General features: G+C 41.3%; 2 protein-coding genes across 2 annotated transcripts; one reads left to right on the top strand and one right to left on the bottom strand.

The window, feature by feature from the left end:
* Positions 1–115: 115 nt before the first annotated feature.
* LOC115588799 (retinol dehydrogenase 7) lies at positions 116–6,080 on the bottom strand. The gene is given in 7 exon segments (XM_075488183.1): positions 116–384; positions 386–576; positions 2,539–2,702; positions 2,815–3,073; positions 3,886–4,202; positions 4,385–4,489; positions 5,925–6,080. Coding segments are annotated over 5 exon segments (975 nt in total). The 5' UTR covers positions 4,199–4,202; positions 4,385–4,489; positions 5,925–6,080; the 3' UTR covers positions 116–336.
* A 4,184-nt stretch (positions 6,081–10,264) lies between these two features.
* On the top strand, positions 10,265–19,363 carry abcb11a (ATP-binding cassette, sub-family B (MDR/TAP), member 11a). The gene is made up of 28 exons (XM_030429586.1): positions 10,265–10,307; positions 10,652–10,730; positions 10,858–10,870; positions 10,959–11,007; positions 11,701–11,942; positions 12,018–12,102; positions 12,198–12,331; positions 12,415–12,586; positions 12,707–12,831; positions 12,928–13,102; positions 13,304–13,417; positions 13,535–13,645; positions 13,727–13,852; positions 13,949–14,152; positions 14,267–14,437; positions 14,547–14,736; positions 15,111–15,189; positions 15,295–15,382; positions 15,473–15,637; positions 15,729–15,833; positions 15,930–16,091; positions 16,196–16,399; positions 16,485–16,726; positions 16,837–16,993; positions 17,102–17,299; positions 17,413–17,619; positions 18,482–18,628; positions 18,811–19,363. The coding sequence occupies exons 2-28, from the start codon at positions 10,694–10,696 to the stop codon at positions 19,009–19,011; spliced, it is 3,903 nt and encodes a 1,300-aa protein (XP_030285446.1). The 5' UTR covers positions 10,265–10,307; positions 10,652–10,693; the 3' UTR covers positions 19,012–19,363.
* Positions 19,364–23,759: the final 4,396 nt, after the last annotated feature.

Here is a 23,759-nt window from a genome sequence, read left to right on the forward strand (position 1 = left end):
GCGCGTTTAAATGGCAGAAGGAGTCAAAGTCCATCAAGAGCAAAAAAAAAAAGAAAACTTTATTAGAGGTGTGACTCTGATCAATATCATGTGACTTAAGAAGCAGAGGCCGGTCTGAGGGTAATCACCTGAGATTTATTCGTATTAGATTGTTCAATCATTCAGGCAGCAAGATAATCCGATCAAAGACATGAATCGAGTACAGTAAATACAATGTTAAAATTATGCCGTCAGTGGTACAAAGCTTCATGTGCAAAACGTTTACTGTAGTGACAATACAAACAAAAAAAAACTAAGTGATCTTCATATTAGTGCTTTTTCCCTTTAATTCAGTAACTAATGTGACGGAACCTTCCGGTCAGATACTTTGAGTTTGGGCCCCTGTTAGAAGGAAAAATGTGTCCACGACGGAGGTCGGCAAGTACGACAGAGGCAGCCACAAAAGCTTCGCGTCCCACCCAGGGGAGTAGCGGGACCGAGGGTGAACGGCGGAGATGGCGTGCTCCATACAGCCGACCACCTTCATCAGGTTTCCGTCAGTCAGCTTCTTGAATTTATAATCCACCTCCGACATAGCTGAAAGAGAAGCATTTCACAATCGTCCATCACGATCTATCATAAAACTACGACACAGTGACTTAAAACTCGCTGGTTACTTCATTAATCAACTGGATGTTTTTTCCAGCGACGGGCATCAGAGGCCTTAAAACCTCCCTCCATGAGTCTTATCTTAGAAGTGATTTGGGAAACGTCTTAAAGCAGCTCGGAGCAGGGACAGGACGGAGACTTTTATCTAAGTGAGGCATCGTGGTTGACCTTGTTGCTACTGTTGGCGTGACACACTCTTTTACAAGCTGTGATTGGTGGATCAAATAAAGAAATAAAAATGCACTCTTTGTGATAAGGGGCTTGAAAGGCAGAGTGAAATCAAAACGCCTAATCAGAGAATTTAGTTTCAGTTTTTAGTTTCCATTCAGACACAGTGTGATAATGAATACTATTTGATGTAATGAACATATTTGTGGAATAAATTGTCGGCAATCATTTTCAAGAAGCCTACAAAATGTTTGAAAACACACTTTACATTGTTTGTGCGATCGCGCTGATGGATAGTGGCAACAGAAACACTGGTCCATATTTTCATTTTTCATTTTTGTACATTCTTATAGCTGCTAAATATCAGGTCTCAGTGTTGTGATCACATTCATTATTTGTTTTTTGTTATTGCATGGGGGTGGGAGGTGTGCGTGCATCTCTTATGGTTCAAACACTTAGATTATCACTGCGGTCTAAACTGTAACGTAACGCGTTTCATAACTCGCTTTCATTCAGCATTTTCATCGAGGAGCCTCGTTTAAGGGCTGAAATGCTTTGTCAGTAACTTATTTCTTTACAAGGAATCAGCCTATATTTTAAGGAAAAATTCTTCTATTTCATCACTAGGAGCAACTTTTTAGTATGAGGAAGCTTCATGAACACGACCCCAGGGTGTTAACAAAGATGAAAAAATCAGCACTTGTTTCTATCGGTTTAAAACTCGTCATAAGATCAAACTGTTTCTTTCAGTTAAAAGACAGACAGTGTGCAGGTCCAGCAACAGACGAAACGCAGCAGGAGCAGTCCTTCTCACACTGAAAAAAAAAGGCTTGATGGTTTGACCAGATCCTAGGAGTTATCAACAGAGCTGCACGTCTCATTACAGACAATATTCTGAAGGACCAAATGAAAGGTTGTTCAGCTTCAGCTGGTACCGACAGCATAGTGGACGGAATTAAAGAAAAAAAATGACGTTCCAGCCGCTGATTCTGCATTCAAGAGCAGCCCCACATGCTCTTTTTCAGAAATAAACGCGCCACACTTTCAAACTGATTGATTGATCGACTGTGACGTCTGCTCGCTCTGTTTTTCCGTCTGTTTTAGTACTGGGGACTCTCTATAACGCAGCACTGACACTGATTGGATTATCCTGGTGACCTAAAGTAAATACAGCTGTACAAACAAATATTGCCTCAGAAACACTTTTTCACAGTTTCACTTTTATGTGAATATTTTAGATCTTTTAAAGTCTTCATGCTGTGGCTTTGTTGTGATTCTTTTAATTTTTACTGTTTTCTGGTTGATTATTTAATTTCCCTGAGGTCTTTCATCGCTTTACAACCTGCGACCTTGCTTCAGGCGCAATCCAGCACAATGATGAGATACTGTAAGTCTATATCAGGCTATAATAAGAAGTGCCATATAAATAAAAGTTATCATATTTGGACACTGAATGCAGCGCTCGTTTTCATGTCATACTAAATGAGAACAGATGAAACAATACTTAAAGCTACCTATGAAGGATTTTGGCTCTAATGGACAGATACATTGAAAAAAAGAAATATATATATTTATTTGTATGAAGGCGAAGATACAAATAAATAAACACTTATGGTTTGAGGTGCACCACTCCACAAGATCATCTCCACTATATCTGTGACTTGTTCTGTGATGTTTTGAACTGGACGAATACAAAAGGTAACCAAAGGTACATTAACTCACATCTCTCATAGAAATCCAGGCCATAGTCGTCCTTCACATTCTGCGGCAGTCTGTCCCAGAGCTTCTTCACGTTATTTTTCAACATGCCCATATCAGTCACATTTGTTTTGAAGAAGCCGGGCTCGATGCACGCCACCTTGATCCCGAATGGCGCCATGTTTATACTGAAACCCAAGGAAACACAGAGAGGAAATGCAGCAAGTCAAGACGACACTCACAAGGACAACAACAACAACAAGGTATGTACAGCATTGAAGAGGTGGTGTCTCGTCTCACCGCAGGCTGTCGTTGAAGGACTCCACTCCGTACTTGGAGATGCAGTATGGTCCCCCGAACGGGCTGATTCGCCCGAACACACTGGCGACGTTCACCACTCTGCCTCTGGTCATTTTTATTAGAGGGAGGACGCTCAGTGTTACGTCAATTACGCCGCACAGGTTGATGGCCAGCATGGGCTTGTAGTCCTCTATAGTGAACCAGTCGTTGGGGCCAGACGGCAAGGCGACGCCGGCGTTGTTCACAACACCCCACAGGCCTGGACAAACACAAACACAGGGAGAGGGGAAACATAAATACTCACGCGTGCTTTGCATCACCTAGAAGTAAAACACTGCTTCAGTTTATGTGCTCCTTTTTTCATTCAGACTCAATCATAAAACTTGAGTTGGCGGAAGACTTTGATGGAAAATCTGGTGTCTGAAAATGAGAATTGATGATGTCTGTACGGTAAATATTAAACGGCAGGAAGCGGACGGTTAGCTTAGCTTAGCATAAAAACCTGAAACAAAAAAAAACAGCTAGCCTGGCTCCGTCTGAAGGTAACAAAATCTGCCAACCAGCAACTCTAACAGCCACCAATTACCATGATATGTATTTTGTTAGTTTACTGCGTACACAACACAAAATGTAAAAACGTCTATTTTGCACTATTGTCGGTTTCCGGGAGTCTCCGCTGGTCGCCTGGAAGGGGCAGCCTCCAATGATGCATTCAATCAGCGCCAGGTAACATGATCACAGATTAATTTGAAACATACCAGCCAGAATGTCTCTGTTTAACTACAAATTGTCACATTTTAATGGATGTCTGTACAGATTTAACAAATGAGATTTGCCATGTTCACTGGTGAATACAAAACTACCATCCGCTGGTTAGCTTAGCTTAGCACAACGACTGGGAACAGCCCGGCTTTGTCCGGAGGTGACAAAACCTGCTGACCAGCCCCTCTAAAGGGAACTCATAAACATGACATGGATGTGTGAAATCTCATGACTGTTGAGATTACCATGAAGAGATAAACAAATATCAACAGTGTAATGTTTCTCCATGACATGAAGAAATCCACTCACCCTTCTCTCCGACCAAATCCTTGATGGAAGCTGCTGCTTGTTTGACACTCTCGGAGTCGGACACGTCCACGTGAACGGACATCAGTCTGTTGGAGGTCGTCTTCTTCAGCTCGTCTTCCCCTTTCTCAGTGTAGCAGCCTGCAATTACGCGGAAGCCCAGCTGGTCCAGGTGTCTCGCGAGGAGATTACCAAACCCAGTGTCACAGCCAGTGATGTAGACATATTTTTCTCCCTTGTTGGGCACTCGTTTGCTCTCCTTGTACCAGCGATAGAGGAACCAGATGGCCACCGGTCCGAGGACGTACAGGAACATTTTTCTGAGGCAAAGAATAAAGTTTACATTATTATTATAATTATTATTATTACAGTAACAGAGAATGGTTTTCTAAAAACTAGCCTGGGTTCAATGAGAAATAACATGCATTAACGTACAGAGTTACCAATGTTCAGTAGTAAAACTGTAAAAATGAACGTTTCAAATCAAAACTTTGATAAGAACCTGCCATCAGGAGAAATAGCGCAATCGAATGAGGACAAGACAGCCTGTCTGTGATGTGTAATCTTCTCTTTTACAGCTGAAATCGAAAAGCAACTAAACTTTTGCCTAAAAGCACAACAGACACAACATTTATAAAAAGGTTAGAATTTTATGTTAAAACATTTTTAGAAAATCAAGTAACTTATCAACAGAAAGTGAAGAGTTCATGTTATGTGTTGCAGAGATATCTACTGAAGTTAGCATGCTAAACAGCTAGCCGGGCCTGAACACTTCCCGTGCTAACAGTGTGAACACCAGCACTTTGACTAGCTTCATGGCTACCTCAGCTAACAAGCAAAGAGCAGCTACAGTCATTGACAGAGTGCAGTTTGCAGCCGTGAGACGTGTGAGTAGAAATACAAGTTCAACAGGTGGCCAGTTCTTGCATAAAGCACCTTTAATCTACATACCAAGAGAGACGTTACTGACATCTCCTTTGCTGTATTATGACTCACTGACATGTCACAGTTTGATATAGTCCTTGCTTTGTTTTTTTTTATTCCTCTGGAGTTCAGTTTAACCTCCAGTACTGTGGAACATTTCACCATGTATCTGACAGGAAGAAATGTCAACACAAGGTCTATTCAGCAGCTGCTCTGGAGCTGTCGGTTACAACACGAGATCTTCTTCAGCAGGCGGAGTGATTACAATCGTTGTTTGACTCAGAAGTTAATCTCAAATTACTGAGAAAGGACAGACGATCAATCACCCAACCAGTCAGAGAGATACGTTTACATATAGGACTGACAACTGGTCCATCAGCTGATAAAGATCATGTGTGACAACCAAAAGCTCTGGAGCAGCTTCTGTTTCTGAGGTCAAGAAGGGGCTCATCTCATAACATCAACTCTATCAGTACTTATTGCAGTCCTGGACATGTCATCTTCAAACTGACGACACTCAACACTACATCCAGGGTGTGACACCTCCTGTTCCTGTTATTATTTAAAATCACAATACTTTATAGACGGCAGGTGGTTTGGAAAGCTGCTGAAAATGTCCTAAACATACAAGAGCTCAGTTAAATTAGGGCAACTGTTTAAATGATTGATTAATCATCTGAGTTTTTTTTTTTTTTTTAAGGAAAAAAAGCCAATAAATCGACTGATTCCAGCTCTTCAAACTTTGCATGCTCTTCAATTAAGGTAGATTTAAAACTACCAATAGCGCCTGTAACATTTAAATACGTCTGTACACAAAATCCAGAATTCACCACTGATCTCTGGTCAGTTTAGATGCAGATTTTAAGAAAGTTAGAGCTCATTGTTCTCACACTACAGAGTCTGGATTGAAGTAAAAAAAAAAAAAAAAAGCCAAGCAGGACGTTCACCGCAGATGACATATTACAGATAAGCACAGACTACATTCATATGATGAATGTACATCATGTAACAGAGACAATGAATGAGCAGTCAGTGTTCAGCATATGTAAACGAGATTTTAGATGGCTGGAAAAGGCTAAACAAGACTAAACATCGTCAGAGAGCGAAAAGCAGAACACCTGATTATCGTCTCCAGGTCAGCACATGGGTCTGTGTCGAGATGAGCAGCAGCAGGGTGTGACCGGCCGGGACAGACACCGAGACGGAGGCGACGAGGACAAAGTTTTCTTTTTCTGCCTGAGTCGGTTGTCTTTATTGTGACTTCCGGGAAAGTTGTGCGTCTTTTTCGCCGCTGCCTTTATCGCGAGTGTTTGGTGAAAGGGCGCCATCTGATGGACAGGTCGGGATGATGCAGGATAGCTAGATAGACAGACAGACAGACAGATAGATAAATAGACAGACAGACAGACAGATAGATAGGTAGATAGACAGACAGACAGATAGATAAATAGACAGACAGACAGATAAATAGACAGACAGACAGACAGATAGATGGATAGATAGATAGATAGATAGAATCAGACTAAACTCTTATGAATTTCAAAGTTTCAATTATTATTAATACTTGTTCACAAAAATGTGTTGTGTTGTAATTATAGCTTCATGAAGCCACTCTGATGTTCTGCCTGTCTGGTGGTGACAGGAAGCATTTTGATTTATTGGATTACGCAAGTATCGAGACAGCACGTGACCACAACTAATGGCCTCGAGGTCATTGAACCCATTTTTACAGTCACTTGATGATTGCATAAACACATGAATAATAACAATGTGCGTCTGGCATGTTTTTTTTACTATGATAAAGTTCAATGACCTTGACTTGACTTTACATCCACTTCTTACCTACTTCGCCTTCATTGAATACAAAATCTATGAATATACACACTTTCAAACTTGAACAGTGTATTACAGCAAGTGCTGCTGAATTAATCAAATATCGTTATGAGGACAAATATATTGAGCACATGTTCTTTAACTGGATTATTGACTACATATGGGTGTATGAAAAAGTTCAATTACCTCATCAAGCATTTCTTATGATTACATTTCCTCATACCCTCAAGGTAAGCAGACGTGTACACTCCATGCAATGTTTGATGGCTATTTTCCTCAGTAGAGGTCATATACAGTCATAACACATGCACATCAAGAAGCTGTTTCTTTTATTTATATTTTTTTGGCCTTTTATGGCTTTATTGACAGTACAGCTGAAGATATGACAGGAAACAGGGAGAGAGAGAGAGGGAGTGACACGCAGCAAAGGGACGCGGGCCGGGAGTCGAACCCGGATCCGCTGCAGAGCCTCAGCACATGGGACGCGCACTCTACCAACTGAGCTAAACGGCGCCCCAGCTGTTTCTTTTATTATTAGGTTTTGCAGTAACTGTTGTGTATTTTCATTCACGGATCAACTCTGAACCTTATCTATTGTTATAAACTTGTATCTGTACTGTTTCAGGTTATGCTGATGACGACGACTGGCCGAAATGCTTTGATTCTTTTGCCCTCAATAAAAAAGAAGACAGGGACGCCCGGTGATTCAGTTGGTAGAGTGTGTCCCACATATATGGAGGCTGTGTCCTCACCGCTGCACCCCTCGGTTTGAATCTGACCTGTGGCCCTTTGCTGCATTTTGTCCTCCCTCTCTCTCTGTTCTGTCCAATAAAGCCACGAAAAGTACAAAATAATAAGTTGCCAGAGTGTTTTTTTAGTGATGGGCTTTTCAGGCTGCACTTGGCTTTCAGCCGAACACATTCTTCAAACATTCTTAGCACCAAATGAAGGGAGTTATTATCCCCACGGTAACGTTGTGTACCATTTGAAAAGGAGGAACTATGATGTCAAATGTTCAGTCGGACACACCTCACAAGCCCCGACCTTAAAATCCAAGACGGTGTCTCTGCCCATCAACAGCTGTGGGGGCTGTAGAATGAACTGTTTTTCAGTCTTATTTTTGTGTCTTTAAATCGATCTCACACACAGCACTGTCTAACCTCTCTCTGTGAACTTGTAGCTAACCCGACTAGAACTGGTTTTTCGACTTATACAGGAATGTTGCACTCGAGTGTGAAGTCATTCCCAACTCCGTCTCAAACTTCCGGGGCAAATGGAATGCGCTTATCATGAGAGCGCTTTCGCAATGGCAAGTGGGCTAGTCCTGACTTTAGCCTGGGGCTTGCGGGCCCTCCTCTGGAGCAGGTTTCACCCTGGTTCCCCAGGTGATCCCCTGAAAAACAACTACACCCTGTGCTAAAAGCTGCCAGTGTGAAACAGGGCTAACAAGACATTCTCGAATGTTAACATTAGTCGTGTTCCAACAGACAGTGAACCCAGCGCTAGAAGAAATGCATGTGAATTGTATTAACCCCTGGCTAGTGATGTGTGTGTAAAAAAGGGGCAAGGTTACCCTCGGGTCAACTCTCGACCTTGACTAGGAATATGCAGGATGAAAAGCCGATAGAACCTTCAGAGAAAGTGTTGTAATAATGACTGTGCCTTTCTAAGGCTGGTTAACGGCTCAGTCCTGTCAACAAAATAACCATCAAATCAACAACATGGTGTGCTGCTGATATTTCATGTCTATCAAAGAAAGAAGAAACTTCCCATAATGCTGTGCTTTAGTGCTCATAAGATTGTGTACCATTTAGGCAGTAATCAAAAAGTCTTGGATGTGTTCAATATTTAAAATAAAAAACATTGGATTCACAAGCGCTACTCTTCTTAATATTTAACTCCTGAATACACAAAAGACACACACAAAACATTTTTATCAAGTATCCTCGATCTTATCTGCTCCACTTTAACCAGGATCACAGGAGATAATGTTCCAGTGGAACCTGAACTTTGTTTATTGGGGAACTTTACAAGTATTTGTGTTTCTCTAAACAATGCACAACTCAGATTCATGGAAGTTGCTCTCTGTGTGGCCAAGAAGTGCATTGCAGTGTCATGGAAATCTGATTACCCTTTTCTCATTGACAGGTGGTCTTTTGAGATGAATAGATGCATCCCCCTGGAAAAAAAATCACACATTGTCTCAGAAAACAATATATAACCTTTTTGAAAATTGGCAGCCATATCTAGACCATATCGGCACATCTCTTACACAAGTAATTAATGTAGTCATTGTATTGACTTTACACACTCACTGTTTTCTTTTTTGATGGGTCTTCTTTATAGGGTAAGGAGGTTTATCCCTCACACCTTACCTTTTGTTATGTCTGTATACTGTTGGTATACTGATATGTTTAAATACATTACATGTATAAAACTGAAAATAAGATAGCTAAAAAAAAGTATCATTGATCTTGATCTTCATTGATCTCCACGTTCTCCAGCCATATTTGCACACAGTTGTTCTCCATGTGTCTCAGACTAGAGCCCCTCCTTCCTGTTTATTATCAATCACCTGTGTTGTGAATAGTAACTGGCTGTAAAGAAGGAGCAAATTCCTCTCTGCTACTTGTCCTGGCGGGCATTAACCCCCCAGGACATCTGCTTGACTACTATTATTGTGTCTCCATTTCCTCCCTTTAATTAACCACATATTTTAGTTTAAGTATTGTTACGACCATGAGCCTACTTGATGTACTAATCCTTGTGAGATAAGGTAGCTTCACATTGTTGGATAGAAGTATTACACTGATGCAAAGAGACGTGGTAATGATGCAAATGACTCATAATGATTATTTGATAATAATGGTAAGAAATTCCAACTCAGAATTTTAATATTTACAATATTTATTGGTTAATAACACAAACTCAGAAGTATTTGTTTTCCATAAATGAGTAAACAAGCTGTTCTCAGAGGAGAATAAGGTCCAAGAACATTGTTTGAAGCTAGAAAGGTGGCAGGGTCCGCCACATATAAACAAAGTAAAACAGTATGATACTGTGTTGTCCTTAAGGTAGGTTTGTTTATTCGTTATTTGTTACAGTAACTTTGCTTATTTAGCCTTGAGAAAATGAATAGCTATTTACTAAAATGTGTTTATCATTCAAAGCTTCATGAAGCCACTCTGACAATTCAGCCGTCTGATGACAGGAAGCAACCAAACTTATCACCATCTCTGACATTTTTAATTGGATTACAAATGTATCGAGAGAGCACGTGACCATAACTAATGGCCTCACGGTCATTACACCCATTTTACAATCGCCTGATAAGTGATTTCATAATTGTCAACATCTGCACAAACATTTATAATACCAAAGGATGATTTTTCTGTACCAATGTTAGTAAATTTCACATTTTCGAAAAATCACAAGATTTGTTTTTGAAGATAACTACAGTAATAGCAGTGAATGCACATTAACTCTGTTTAGCCTTTACAGGGCGGTCTAGTAAAGGTCATAATGCTGACGCAATCTTATCAGTCTAACTGGGGTGTAGATAATGGGAGAGGACAGCCATAGGTTACCTGAAAATAAGATAGGGATTTACTCCGAGGGACCTCAGTGCTGATGGTGGATAACTGAAGAACAATCAAGGAGAAGTCCAGGTACAGTTCTTTCTGCTCTTCTTCTATCGTAATCTACAACACTGTGTTAAAACTCAATCAGGATGATTTAATTTTCATGAGCAAAACTTTGGAGTGATGTGTCTTTCTTGTCAGACAGTGACATTAAAATGCAAAGTTAATGGCTTCGGTAACCAAAGAGTCATTTATCTAACTATTGTAATACGCGTGTTTTTGAGGAACACATTTCAAATACACGGGTGGTCTGAGAACCCGGCCCTCTTGATTTTATTTTGAAATGATATCCCATTTGACTGCATCCCATTCATGATGCAGTCCCATTCATGATACATCCAAATGGTAATTCAGAGCGTTTTAATTCACAGTTGCAGAGTGAGGACACACCTGCCTAAGTCAGGGCAGCAAACATGAAGAACTCTGCCAAATTTCCAATAGCAGCCAAAGGTGAGAAAATCAAAACATTAATAAAAGAGTTTCATTTCATTTCATTTCTTTTTTTTTTTTTTTTTTTTTTCAATTTAAAGCCAAGTAATTATGGGTAACACTAATAGTTTCCCCTCTTTTTTGGCAGACATCGATAATGGGTAAGTTTCCCACAATATACTATGTAATGTTTTTTGTAGTTTTTATAGAAAATTCCCAGTGGCTTACTTTTATTCACATGTGTTACAGAGAGAAGAAGAAAAAAGAAAAAAGGCAGAGTGTTGGATACTTTCAGCTGGTAAATACTGTTTTCTTGCTTATATGGAAAATAATAAGCGTAACTATCTAACATAACTTTACACTCTTTTGGATGACAAGTGACTCACAAAAATACATTTAAACTGTGCGGGCAAAAGCTGGATATAATCTAAAATATCTATTTCCAACAAATAACTAAAGGCTTGTTCAGTGTTACAGTTCAAGTGCCCCTTAATAAGAGAAGATTATAATAAGAAGAAAATAATAATTAAATTGAAATAGTGTTCAAATGCAATCTATAGGTTTTGTGTTCATGAGGCAGGAATCTGTTAATGCTGTGACAGTAAGCACGAGTGTCACAAATCCTAAAGATTGAATTTTGGGTTTATTTCTCAAACTGACTTTTAACTGAAACCATAACCAAAGTGAATCTTGTTGTTAGTCCTGGACTTCATACACCCTCCATCAAACCTGACCACCTCCCTACGACTTTGTCAGTGTTAATGAATTAAGGGTTTAATTCAGTCAAAGAATCGCGGTGCCTGCATGGAAGATTGTGTTTTAAATATTAAGACAATTGGGTTTGGACTTGAACTTGTAATGGACTGTTTTCTTTTAGTTTATTGATAATATTACTTAAGTAAAGAATCTGAGTGATTTACTCGCCACTCTAGACTGTCCAGCAAGCTACTTTTTAAAGGAATCTCAAAAGTCCACAAATTCCTTTTTGCAGTATCGATTTGCCACCTGGAAAGACACCGTGATGATGGTGGTGGGGGGTTTGTGCGCCCTCGTACACGGTGCAGCTTCACCTCTCATGCTTCTCGTGTATGGCATGATGACAGACACGTTTGTGGCTTATGAGCTTGAAGTCCAAGAACTGAGAGACCCGAACAAGGAATGCAACAACAACTCCATCTATTGGATAAATGGTTCCATATTTGAGACGGCTGAAAATGAGACGGTGTACTGTGGGTGAGTCATCAGTTCATTGTTGATGAGATCTGTGTGATACTGAGAAGCTGCTAATCATTTTGTTTCTCTTGGCAGGGTGGATATTGAAGCACAGATGACCATGTTTGCATATTACTATATTGGAATTGGATTAGGAGTTCTGATTGTTAGTTATTTTCAGGTTAGTATTTATGTTCAGCTCTTGAATTATTGTTGCTTATGACATTGGGGTCCATCACATCAATTCTCATTATTTACTGATCATCCACACTATAGATTTTCTTCTGGGTGTCAGCAGCTGCAAGACAAATTCAGAGAATAAGGAAGACTTATTTCAGAAAAATAATGCGGATGGAGATTGGATGGTTCGACTGCAACTCTGTTGGTGAACTGAACACGAGGATATCAGAGTGAGTCGGGGCTCTTATTATCTTATATCATCGTTATCGATGCGTAGGTGAGATAAAGTTGCACTGTTTCTGTTCCTTTGCAGTGATATCAACAAGATCAACAATGCCATTGCTGACCAGGTGTCTATCTTCATTGAGAGGATCTCTACATTTGTGTTTGGCTTCATGGTTGGATTCATTGGTGGGTGGAAGCTGACCTTGGTGGTTGTAGCGGTGAGCCCCCTGATTGGAATAGCTGCCGGACTTATGGCCACGGTGAGAGGGCGAGTTTCCAATGAGATACTGTGATTTATTGCTGCTCTATGCGATAACACAAAATTTTACGACAGAAAATGCTGTTTTTTTTTTAATTTGATTACTTTGTTGTTGTTGAAGGCTGTGGCCAGGCTGACAGGACGAGAGCTAAAGGCCTATGCAAAGGCGGGGGCAGTGGCTGACGAGGTCCTGTCGTCCATCAGAACGGTAGCAGCCTTCGGTGGGGAGAATAAAGAAGCTGAAAGGTATTTAGACATTTTTCTTAGATCACAAGATTTGCCTGTGCTGATGCACCATTACTCCGTGACTTGAAATGTAATTAAAATGTGAAATTTGTACAGATATGATGGAAACCTTGCGGAAGCTCAGACCTGGGGTGTGAAAAAGGGAACCATCATAGGAGTTTTTCAAGGATACCTGTGGTGCATCATTTTCTTTTGTTTCGCTCTGGCCTTTTGGTATGGATCAAAATTGGTCATTGACACAAAGGAGCTGTCTCCTGGTAGTCTCATTCAGGTATGTCAAATTAATTCTGAGAACATTATTTAAAAAAAATCTCATTCCAAACTCATCAAATGCTGTCGACAAGCAAGTTGGGAATCAAACTCCAGAATCAACTTTTCTTACAAATAGGAACTTTAAATTCTGATTCTCTATGTGAATATTTGAAAGCTAGAGGCCTTTGTTTCACCTTTGTGGCTGCTGTGTTTCTATCAGGTGTTCTTTGGAGTACTCATGGCAGCTATGAACCTGGGTCAGGCCTCACCCTGCCTGGAGGCCTTTGCTTCTGGCCGTGCTGCAGCAAAGACCATTTTTGGCACAATTGATCGGGTAACATCGGGATGCTACTAGAGACTTTATTGCAGATGGAATACAGATTGGAAATAGTTGATTTTAAGAGAAAGAGTCTTCTCCCTAAAATACATTTCTGTACTGTTATGTTCACAGGAACCAGAAATCGATTGTTTCTCTGAAGAAGGTCACAAATTAGACAAAGTAAAAGGCGACATTGAGTTTCATAACGTAACATCCTTCTACCCATCCCGTCCTGACGTCAAGGTAAGTTTCTTCAACTAGCATTTCTTTGTGTCCATTTCTTGGACCTCGAAACTCAATTACACAACATCTCAATTTTTCCAGATCTTAAATGATCTGAGCATGCAGATCAAAGCAGGAGAAACTACTGCTTTTGTGGGACCGAGCGGATCCGGAAAGAGCACGACCATCCAACTCATCCAAAGGTTTTATGACCCAATGGAAGGAACGGTAACAATCTGAATAACTGCACAGACACGCAGGACAGATCAGTTGCAAGTCTGAATGCCTCAGTGTAATCGCGCTTCTATTATTCTCGTTCAATAGGTGACTTTGGACGGCCATGACATTCGTACTTTAAACATCCAGTGGCTCAGATCTCTCATCGGTATTGTTGAGCAGGAGCCGGTGCTGTTTGCTACAACCATTGCAGAAAACATCCGGTTTGGTCTACCTGGAGTAACAATGGAAGACATCATCCAGGCAACTAAAGAGGCTAATGCCTATAATTTTATTATGGACCTGCCACAGGTACGCTTAATGATAAAATCGAAGAACTGCAGTACATACAACAGTTTCACAGGGGAATTTGTGTTAGTAGTTTAACCTAAGCAGAAAATGAACATGTTGCTACGTATCCACCAGAAATTCGATACGCTGGTGGGAGAAGGTGGGGGACAGATGAGTGGAGGACAGAAGCAGAGGATTGCCATCGCTCGAGCTCTGATCCGAAACCCCAGGATCCTGCTGCTGGATATGGCCACATCTGCCTTAGACAATGAGAGTGAAGCAGTTGTCCAGGAGGCACTGGACAAGGTGAGCCACTCTCTGCCCATAGAGAACATAATTGAAGGAACTTTTACCATTAATGTCAGCATTGGCCATGTTTTGTTGAATGACACCCTAATACCTGGTATATGTGCAGGTACGCACGGGCAGGACAACAATTTCCATCGCCCATCGTCTCTCCACAATAAGAAATGCAGATGTCATCATTGGTTTTGAGCATGGACAAGCCGTGGAGAAGGGAACACACAGCGAGCTGATCGAAAGGCGAGGAGTCTACTTCACTCTGGTCACTCTGCAGAATCAAGGCACATCCAACACAACTAAAGGTAGGACATGCAGGGCTGCTTATATTGGAGTAGGGCTACAATTAATAATCATTCAGGAGTCCATAATGGGGTCATGAGCTATCATCACTTTGGCTCACTTCGGAAGTCCCCCTGCTCCATTGTTAATGTTATTAGTTACACCTGTGCTTATGCTGTAATGACAAAACAAATATGTTAGTTGTGAAAAAGGCCCACAGATTGTCCGAGAAGTGAAACTTTATATATTGGCTAAAACAGCACACGTCAAAGTGCTCAGCAGTAGTCATTGGACAATCCTCTACAGTGTTTGAATCTCTTTTCTGTGTTGGTTTAAGACCAACAAAAGCTTCAATATATGTATTAAATCTGTAAAGATTTTTTTCTTTTTCTGCCAGATGTGATCAGTGAAGGTCAAGAAGATTTGGAAATAAAATCCAGGAGTTCTAGTTTTGGAAGTTGCGCCTCTAGTAAAAGGTATAGTAGATCCAACTCCAAACGATCCTATCAGAAAACAATGTAATTACAGATATTGTCATACCACAATAAAATAATTTGATGTTCTCCACATTTCTCCTGCAGGAGCTCTGTTCGACTGCGATCTCTGAGCAAACTGTCAAGTTATTCTGGCACACCGTTAGACAGCATCAGCATCACACCCGTTAATCTAGTAAGATTGATTTCTATGCACTGTAATATATGAACTTTATTACAAACTTTACTTAGGAAATTAATGTTGCCAGTGCCATTCTTTTAACAGAAACATGAGGTTGGTCCAGATGAACATGTTGAGCCCGCCCCAGTGGCACGTATCCTCAAGTACAACCAACCAGAGTGGCCCTACATGCTGCTGGGCTCGCTGGGAGCTGCTGTCAATGGCTCTGTCAACCCCATCTATGCTATCCTGTTCAGCCAAATCCTTGGGGTGAGGGCTGCATATTTCATAACTCATTATTTCTGGTATAATTTAATGAAGTGGAAATTACTTACACTTCATGTGATCTTTGTATCTGCAGACTTTTGCCATTCCTGACTTGAACGAACAGAGGGAGCAGATCAATGGGATATGTCTTCTGTTTTGCATTGTGGCTGTCGCTAGTTTCTTCTCCCAGTTTTTACAGGTTTGCTTCAGAATTTCCCACGTAATACAGACATTTAGAGTTAACATCTCTTTGTCACCTTAATATGGACATGTCAAGCATGGTTGAATGTTCCAGGGATTTGCCTTTGCCAAGTCTGGGGAACTGCTGACCCGCCGTCTAAGGAAACTTGGTTTCCAGGCCATGTTGAGACAGGAGATCGGCTGGTTTGATGATCCCAGAAACAGCCCTGGAGCTTTGACCACCAGACTGGCCACAGATGCATCCATGGTCCAGGGGGTAAGTGATGGAGATGTACAGGCCTGTGTCAATATTCAAGTTTATGTTTTCACATAAAAAGCAAGTGCAACATTGTTTTGAATGTGACTGGTCTCGTTGTGCAGGCAACAGGATCCCAGATCGGCATGATCGTTAACTCGTTGACCAACATCGGAGCGTCTTTCATCATCGCTTTATACTTCAGTTGGAAGTTAACTCTGGTCATTATGTGCTTCCTGCCACTCATCGGGCTGTCCGGGGTTTTCCAAGCCAAAATGCTCACAGGGTTTGAAAATCAAGATAAAAAAGCCATGGAAGCAGCAGGTCAGGTAAGCTTCACAGAACATTGGCCCTACATATTTATTCAAGAAACCAAAGACTATAGTTTAATATGATCGTAACTTTCACCCACAGGTATCCAGTGAGGCTCTTGCCAACATCAGGACGATTGCAGGCTTGGCTAAAGAGAGCTCATTTGTGGAATCATATGAGCAGAAACTCGAGCTTCCATATATATCGGCCAAGAAAAGAGCGCACATTTATGGGCTATATTTTGGTTTTTCCCAGTGTGTCATCTTCATGGCATATGCTGCTTCATTTAGATATGGAGGCTATCTCGTTAGCTCTGAGGGGTTACAATACATGTTTGTTTTCAGGTTGGTAAAATGAGTTCTTTCAAACGGAAACTTTTTCAGAGCCTATATTAAAAAGTATTTTATGTTTTGTAATGTGGTCACCAAAAATCAACCAAGTGTTGTGTCTACAGAGTGATTTCAGCCGTAGTGATCAGTGGGACGGCACTTGGCAGAGCTTCCTCCTTCACTCCAGATTACGCCAAAGCCAAGACTGCTGCTGCTCAGTTTTTCAAACTTTTGGACCGTGTGCCAAAAATCAGCATGAGCGACACAGATGGAGAGAAATGGGTTGGTGAATTTGTCAATAAGATAAAAAATATCATACATATCCAGCAAGATGCAATTTTGTCCTTGTTGTTACTTATGAATGTTTTAAGCCTTGTCGTCCATCTTTAGGATAAATTCAGAGGTGAAATAAAGTTCATCAACTGCAAGTTCACCTATCCAACTCGGCCAGATATCCAGGTGCTGAACGACCTGTTTGTGTCCGTGAAGCCTGGACAGACTTTGGCATTTGTTGGGAGCAGCGGCTGTGGAAAAAGCACCAGTGTTCAACTGTTGGAAAGGTTCTACGACCCTGATGAAGGACGAGTGGTATGTCGACTGATTTAGACATTAATTTCACCAATCACAAAATGAGTTTAATCTCTTCGTAAGCCATCAAGTCTGTTTTAACAATGTCATCCTTTTTTTTTTTTTTTTTCCAGTTGATTGATGGCCACCCATCTCACAGAGTCAATGTGCCCTTCCTAAGATCTCAGATTGGCATAGTGTCCCAGGAGCCAGTGTTGTTTGACTGCAGCATAGCGGAGAATATTCAGTATGGTGTTAACACATGCAGTGTCAGCATGGAAGAGATTGTTGAGGCTGCTAAGAAAGCCTACCTTCATGATTTTGTCATGACACTACCAAATGTGAGTAGAAACACTTAAAGGTAGTATGTAAAAGTAAAGTTGATTTTTGAGTCCCAGTCACAACTCGTCAAATACGAGTCGACCACCATCCCATAGCGTCAGTTTTTGTCCTAAAATATGAGGCCTTTCCTAACTTTCTCAAATGCCTACAGCAGCATTTGGACTGATTCCTTTGCAAAGGCCAATTTTTTTATGAGATCCGAAAAATGAAAAACCACTCCAGATATCAACAATGTAATTTTTCGAAAATACATTGTTTCTACAATCCGTAGTATCGTTACAGATATCCAAATTATGACTAGTAAAATACAATTTCAGAATTCTACTAGCCTGGAATTATGACTAAATACACTGCAATTGTAGTTTTCTTATGACCGTATATCTGCAGTCCTGAGTATCTTTCATTTCTTCAGCTCCCCTACAGCATTAAAAGAGTGAAAAACTAGTTTAAGTTAGCTTAAAAATGTAGTTCACTATCGTCAACAAACAACCAGAACCGGTCGCAACAGAGTCCAACACAAACTCCAAACTCAAAGCTAACATTACTGCAAAGCATGTGAAATATCTTGTGATATTGGGGTTGGCGTTAGCTAACATTAGCCTGCTTGATAACGTGGACGATTTACTAGCTAGCCAACTGGAATCTTGAGTGGATAATGTCCACTAACTTTTCAAGACTCGTCGATCTGATCTGGCTTGTAAATTGGCAAGCTTGCTATTTTCAAAATTACTTTCTCAGCAAAAATAACTTGTCATCATAAACAATGTTTAAATCAAATAATCAGTCATACTGAAACTAAAGATGCAAATGTTATATTTATATACTTTCTCCACTTCTCTCAATACATTTACAAATTTTAAGAAATATGAGACTCAGGTTGGTGCCCAGGGGTCTCAGCTGTCAAGAGGACAAAAACAACGCATCGCCATCGCCCGAGCCATTGTCAGAAACCCCAAGATCCTACTTCTAGATGAAGCTACCTCTGCCTTGGACACAGAGAGTGAAAAGGTAAAATATTCGTAATCATTAATACACATTATGAACATAAAGCCATGTATTCCTTCCCATCGGTACATATATTCAGCTCCACATACTTAAATGAGACGACAAGCTTTAAGAGATGTGTGCACCACTCCACCACGACACCGTTTTCTGAAGTAGGTTCCTGACAGAGCTCCATTTTCCCACAGACTGTCCAGTCTGCACTGGATGAGGCCAGAAAAGGACGAACCTGCATCGTCATCGCTCACCGGCTCTCAACTATCCAATCTGCTGACATCATCGCGGTGATGTCAAATGGAACTGTCATAGAACAAGGCACACATGATGAACTCATGGCCAAGAGAGGCGCCTATTATAAACTGGTCACAAGGGGCGCACCTATCAGCTAGGTTTTTTGTAATTACATGTTTGTTTTTTCATGATGTCATGATAAAAGTATTTATTATATAGTTAATTGATTATGAGTTCTTTGGGTTCACATACATCTGGTCAGGTTGTCATTGTTGGACTGCATGTGATGGGGCACCTGTGCACAGAAAGTTGTGATGCAGTTATGGTGTAACACCAGTCTCCATTGAACTTCTTCTATTTGACTTACACCTGAAGAATAACTACTCCCCCTCATTGATAAAACATACTCTATCACACTGAACATATTGAGCCACCACAGAGGCCACTTTATTGTGTTCAATCATTTTTTTCTGTCCAGGCAGTGAGTCGTACACTTTTGCATTTATTTTAAGAAATTCACAATTGTAAATAGTTCATAATTTCTTTGATAGTAAAACTAATACAGTATTATTCTCATGTTTTCTTTTTGCAGAAAAATGTAATTAGTGTGAATGCTGCAAGCATTCACACTATTGTTCTTCCGAAGTTTATTAGTGTGAATGCTGACTCAGCATTCACACTATTGTTCTTCTGGTGTTTATTAGTGTGAATGCTGAAAGCATTCACACTATTGTTCTTCTGGAATTTATTAAAGTTATTATTGGTTGTGAATGCAGAAGGCATTCACAACATATGTTCTTCGCCTTCAAAATTCTTTATTAGTGGGCTGTGCTCGCCAGCCCACTATGGACACCTCTATAGCAGAGCTATAGGTGTCCATAGTGGGCTGTGCGGAGCACAGCCCACTATTGTTATTCCTCGCGCCTCTTCTTATTAGTGGGCTGTGCTCGCCAGCCCACTATGGACACCTCTATAGCAGAGCTATAGGTGTCCATAGTGGGCTGTGCGGAGCACAGCCCACTATTGTTATTGCTCGCGCCTCTTTTTAGTGGGCTGTGCTCGCCAGCCCACTATGGACACCTCTATAGCAGAGCTATAGGTGTCCATAGTGGGCTGTGCGGAGCACAGCCCACTATTGTTATTCCTCGACCCTCTTCTTATTATTATTCTTCCTCCCGCTCTTTTTTGGTAGTTTTCACGCCCCGCACCGTTGAGCGAATACAAACAAAAAATACATCAAAACGTGCGGCTCGGGCGGACTCGGTATGCTATTATTTTTCTCAGGAAAATATTAATTTTTCGCGACGTACGTCGCGAAAAACTGCGACAAATTTCCCATAAGGAATGAATGGGACGAGGTCAAAAAACTCGCAAATCTGCGATGTTTTTCAAACATCTCCTGCTCGGGCATACGTTCACGTGGAAACACCATTCCAGCTTTAAAATGTAGGCACAAGTCCTGAGTATTTTTGTTGTATTTGAACTTTTTTCCTACGATGTGTAGTTTTTGAACTGTGACCCTTGAATGGCGGTGAGTGATTTTGGAGAAATTCAGGGTTTTCAATGAGTGTGTATGGCGGAATGTTCGTGCAGCACAGTGGAGAGGACCAACTGACAGAGTGAGCGAGATTCAAAAATTCGCTCAGAGATTTTCTCTTTCCGTGACGATCCTGGCCACAAATTAGGCTCAAAAACAGTGATACTTTCCAGAGTTGTAGCCACACTTGTCTTCTTTCTCCCAACTGTGTCCACTTTATCGGTAGGATTCACGGTTTTTGAATTATCGACCGCTAACCGACAAGAGTAGCTCTGAAATGCTCCATTTACTCCAATGTAAATCGGGAGAAGGATTTCCAAAACTGCACTCTTTTTTAACTCGCTGCCATTTCCACATTTCTGAAGCTAGGACCACAAAACTTAATGAGTGTGTTCTTTAAGGCCTTTCTGGCTCTATCGTGAAAAAAAATTGTCGATATCATGTAAGATTTTGACCAAATAGCACTAGTTTGACGTCCTAGATGTGAGGCAGAAATTGCTCTCAAATCAGCTCCCTCACAGGCCGTTGCTACGGCCCTTGCCAACGGTCACCTAGCAACCAAAAACAGCTGGGCCAAGAGAGAGAGTGACAGACAGACAGACACTAGACACACATCAGACAGACAGACAGACAGACAGACACACAGGAGACGCACATCAGACAGACAGACAGACAGACAGACACACAGGAGACACACATCAGACAGACAGACAGACAGACAGACACACAGGAGACGCACATCAGACAGACACACAGACAGACACACAGGAGACACACATCAGACAGACAGACAGACAGGAGACACACATCAGACAGACAGACAGACAGACAGGAGACACACATCAGACGGACAGACAGACAGAGCGACATGTAGACACACACACACAGAGCTGCTTAAGCGTGCTCTCACATGCACACAGACGCACACACACAGTATATTTCCCAACATTTAAACTACATTAAACGATCATTTTTTCACTCATTCAAAGTGCGGCTTGATCGGACTCTGTATGCAATAATTCAGTTTTCTAGAATATTAATCTTTCGCGTCGTAAGACGCGAACATCTGCGAGACACTTCCCATGAGAAATGAATGGGATGAGGTCAAAAAACTCGCAAATCTGCAATGTTTTTCAAACATCTCCTGCTCTGGCATACATTCAGCTAGAAACACCATTCCAGCTTTAAAATGTACGCACAGGTCTTAAGTATTTTTGTTGTATTTGAACTTTTTTCCTATGATGTGTAGTTTTTGAACTGTGATCCTTGAACGATGGTGAGTGATTTGGGAGAAATTCTGGGTTTTCAATGATTGTGTATGGGGGAATGTTCGTGCAGCAGAGTGGAGAGGGCCAACTGACTCCGTCACAGTCCGTTGCTATGGCCCCTGCCAACTGTCACCTAGCAACCGAAATCAGCTGGGCAAAGAGAGAGAGTGACAGACAGACAGACAGACAGACAGACAGGAGACATACATCGGACAGACAGACAGACAGACAGACAGACAGGAGACACACATGAGACAGACAGACAGACAGAGAGACATGTACACACACACACACACACACACACACACGCACACACAGCAATGCTTAAGCGTGCACTCACATGCCCACAAACGCACACACACAGTATATTTCCCAACATTTAAACTACATTTAATGATTATTTTTTTCGCTCATTCAATGTGCGGCTCGATCGTACTCGGGTTGCTATTATTCAGCTTTACGAAATATTTATTTTACGCGACGTAAGTCACGAAAAACTGCGATAAATTTCCCATAAGGAATGAATGGGGCGAGGTCAAAACAGTCGCAAATCTGCGTATGTGTATGGCGGAATGTTCGTGCAGCAGAGTGGAGAGGGCCAACTGACAGAGTGAGAGGGATCCAAAAATGTGCTCAGAAATGTTCTCTTTCCATGACGATCCTGGCCACAAATTAGGCTCAAAAACAGTGATATTTTCCAGAGTTCTAGCCACACTTGTCTTCTTTCTCCCAATGTGTCTACTTTATCGGTAGGATTTACGGTTTTTGAATTATCGACCGCTAACCGACAAGAGTAGCTCTCAAATGCTCCATTTACTCCAATGTAAATCGGGAGGAGAAATTTCAAAACTGCACCCTTTTTTAACTCGCTGCCATTTCCACATTTCTGAAGCTAGGACCACAAAACGTGATGTGTGTGTTCCTTAAGGCCTTTCCCGCTTGATGGTGAGGAAACTTTGCTGATGCCATGTTTGCTTTTTCGTCACGGGGCAAAGCGCACAGCCCACTCTCGCGATTTCCCGGCGGGGAATTGTCTAGTTATTTTTCTTCTTCCGTCCTTTTTTTGGCACTTTTCACGCCCCGCACCGTTGAGCGAATACCAACAAAAAATACATCAAAACGTGCGGCTCGGGCGGACTCGGTATGCTATTATTTTTCTCATGAAAATATTAATTTTTCGCGACGTACGTCGCGAAAAACTGCGACAAATTTCCCATAAGGAATGAATGGGACGAGGTCAAAAAACTCGCAAATCTGCGATGTTTTTCAAACATCTCCTGCTCGGGCATACGTTCACGTGGAAACACCATTCCAGCTTTAAAATGTAGGCACAAGTCCTGAGTATTTTTGTTGTATTTGAACTTTTTTCCTACGATGTGTAGTTTTTGAACTGTGACCCTTGAATGGCGGTGAGTGATTTTGGAGAAATTCAGGGTTTTCAATGAGTGTGTATGGCGGAATGTTCGTGCAGCACAGTGGAGAGGACCAACTGACAGAGTGAGCGAGATTCAAAAATTCGCTCAGAGATTTTCTCTTTCCGTGACGATCCTGGCCACAAATTAGGCTCAAAAACAGTGATACTTTCCAGAGTTGTAGCCACACTTGTCTTCTTTCTCCCAATGTGTCCACTTTATCGGTAGGATTTACGGTTTTTGAATTATCGACCGCTAACCGACAAGAGTAGCTCTGAAATGCTCCATTTACTCCAATGTAAATCGGGAGAAGGATTTCCAAAACTGCACTCTTTTTTAACTCGCTGCCATTTCCACATTTCTGAAGCTAGGACCACAAAACTTAATGAGTGTGTTCTTTAAGGCCTTTCTGGCTCGATCGTGAAAAAAAATTGTCGATATCATGTATGATTTTGACCAAATAGCACTAGTTTGACGTCCTAGATGTGAGGCAGAAATTGCTCTCAAATCAGCTCCCTCACAGGCCGTTGCTACGGCCCTTGCCAACGGTCACCTAGCAACCAAAAACAGCTGGGCCAAGAGAGAGAGTGACAGACAGACAGACACTAGACACACATCAGACAGACAGACAGACAGACAGACACACAGGAGACGCACATCAGACAGACAGACAGACAGACAGACAGACA

The sequence above is a fragment of the Sparus aurata genome, chromosome 9 (assembly GCF_900880675.1).
Source record: "Sparus aurata chromosome 9, fSpaAur1.1, whole genome shotgun sequence".
Taxonomy (NCBI): Eukaryota; Metazoa; Chordata; class Actinopteri; order Spariformes; family Sparidae; genus Sparus; species Sparus aurata.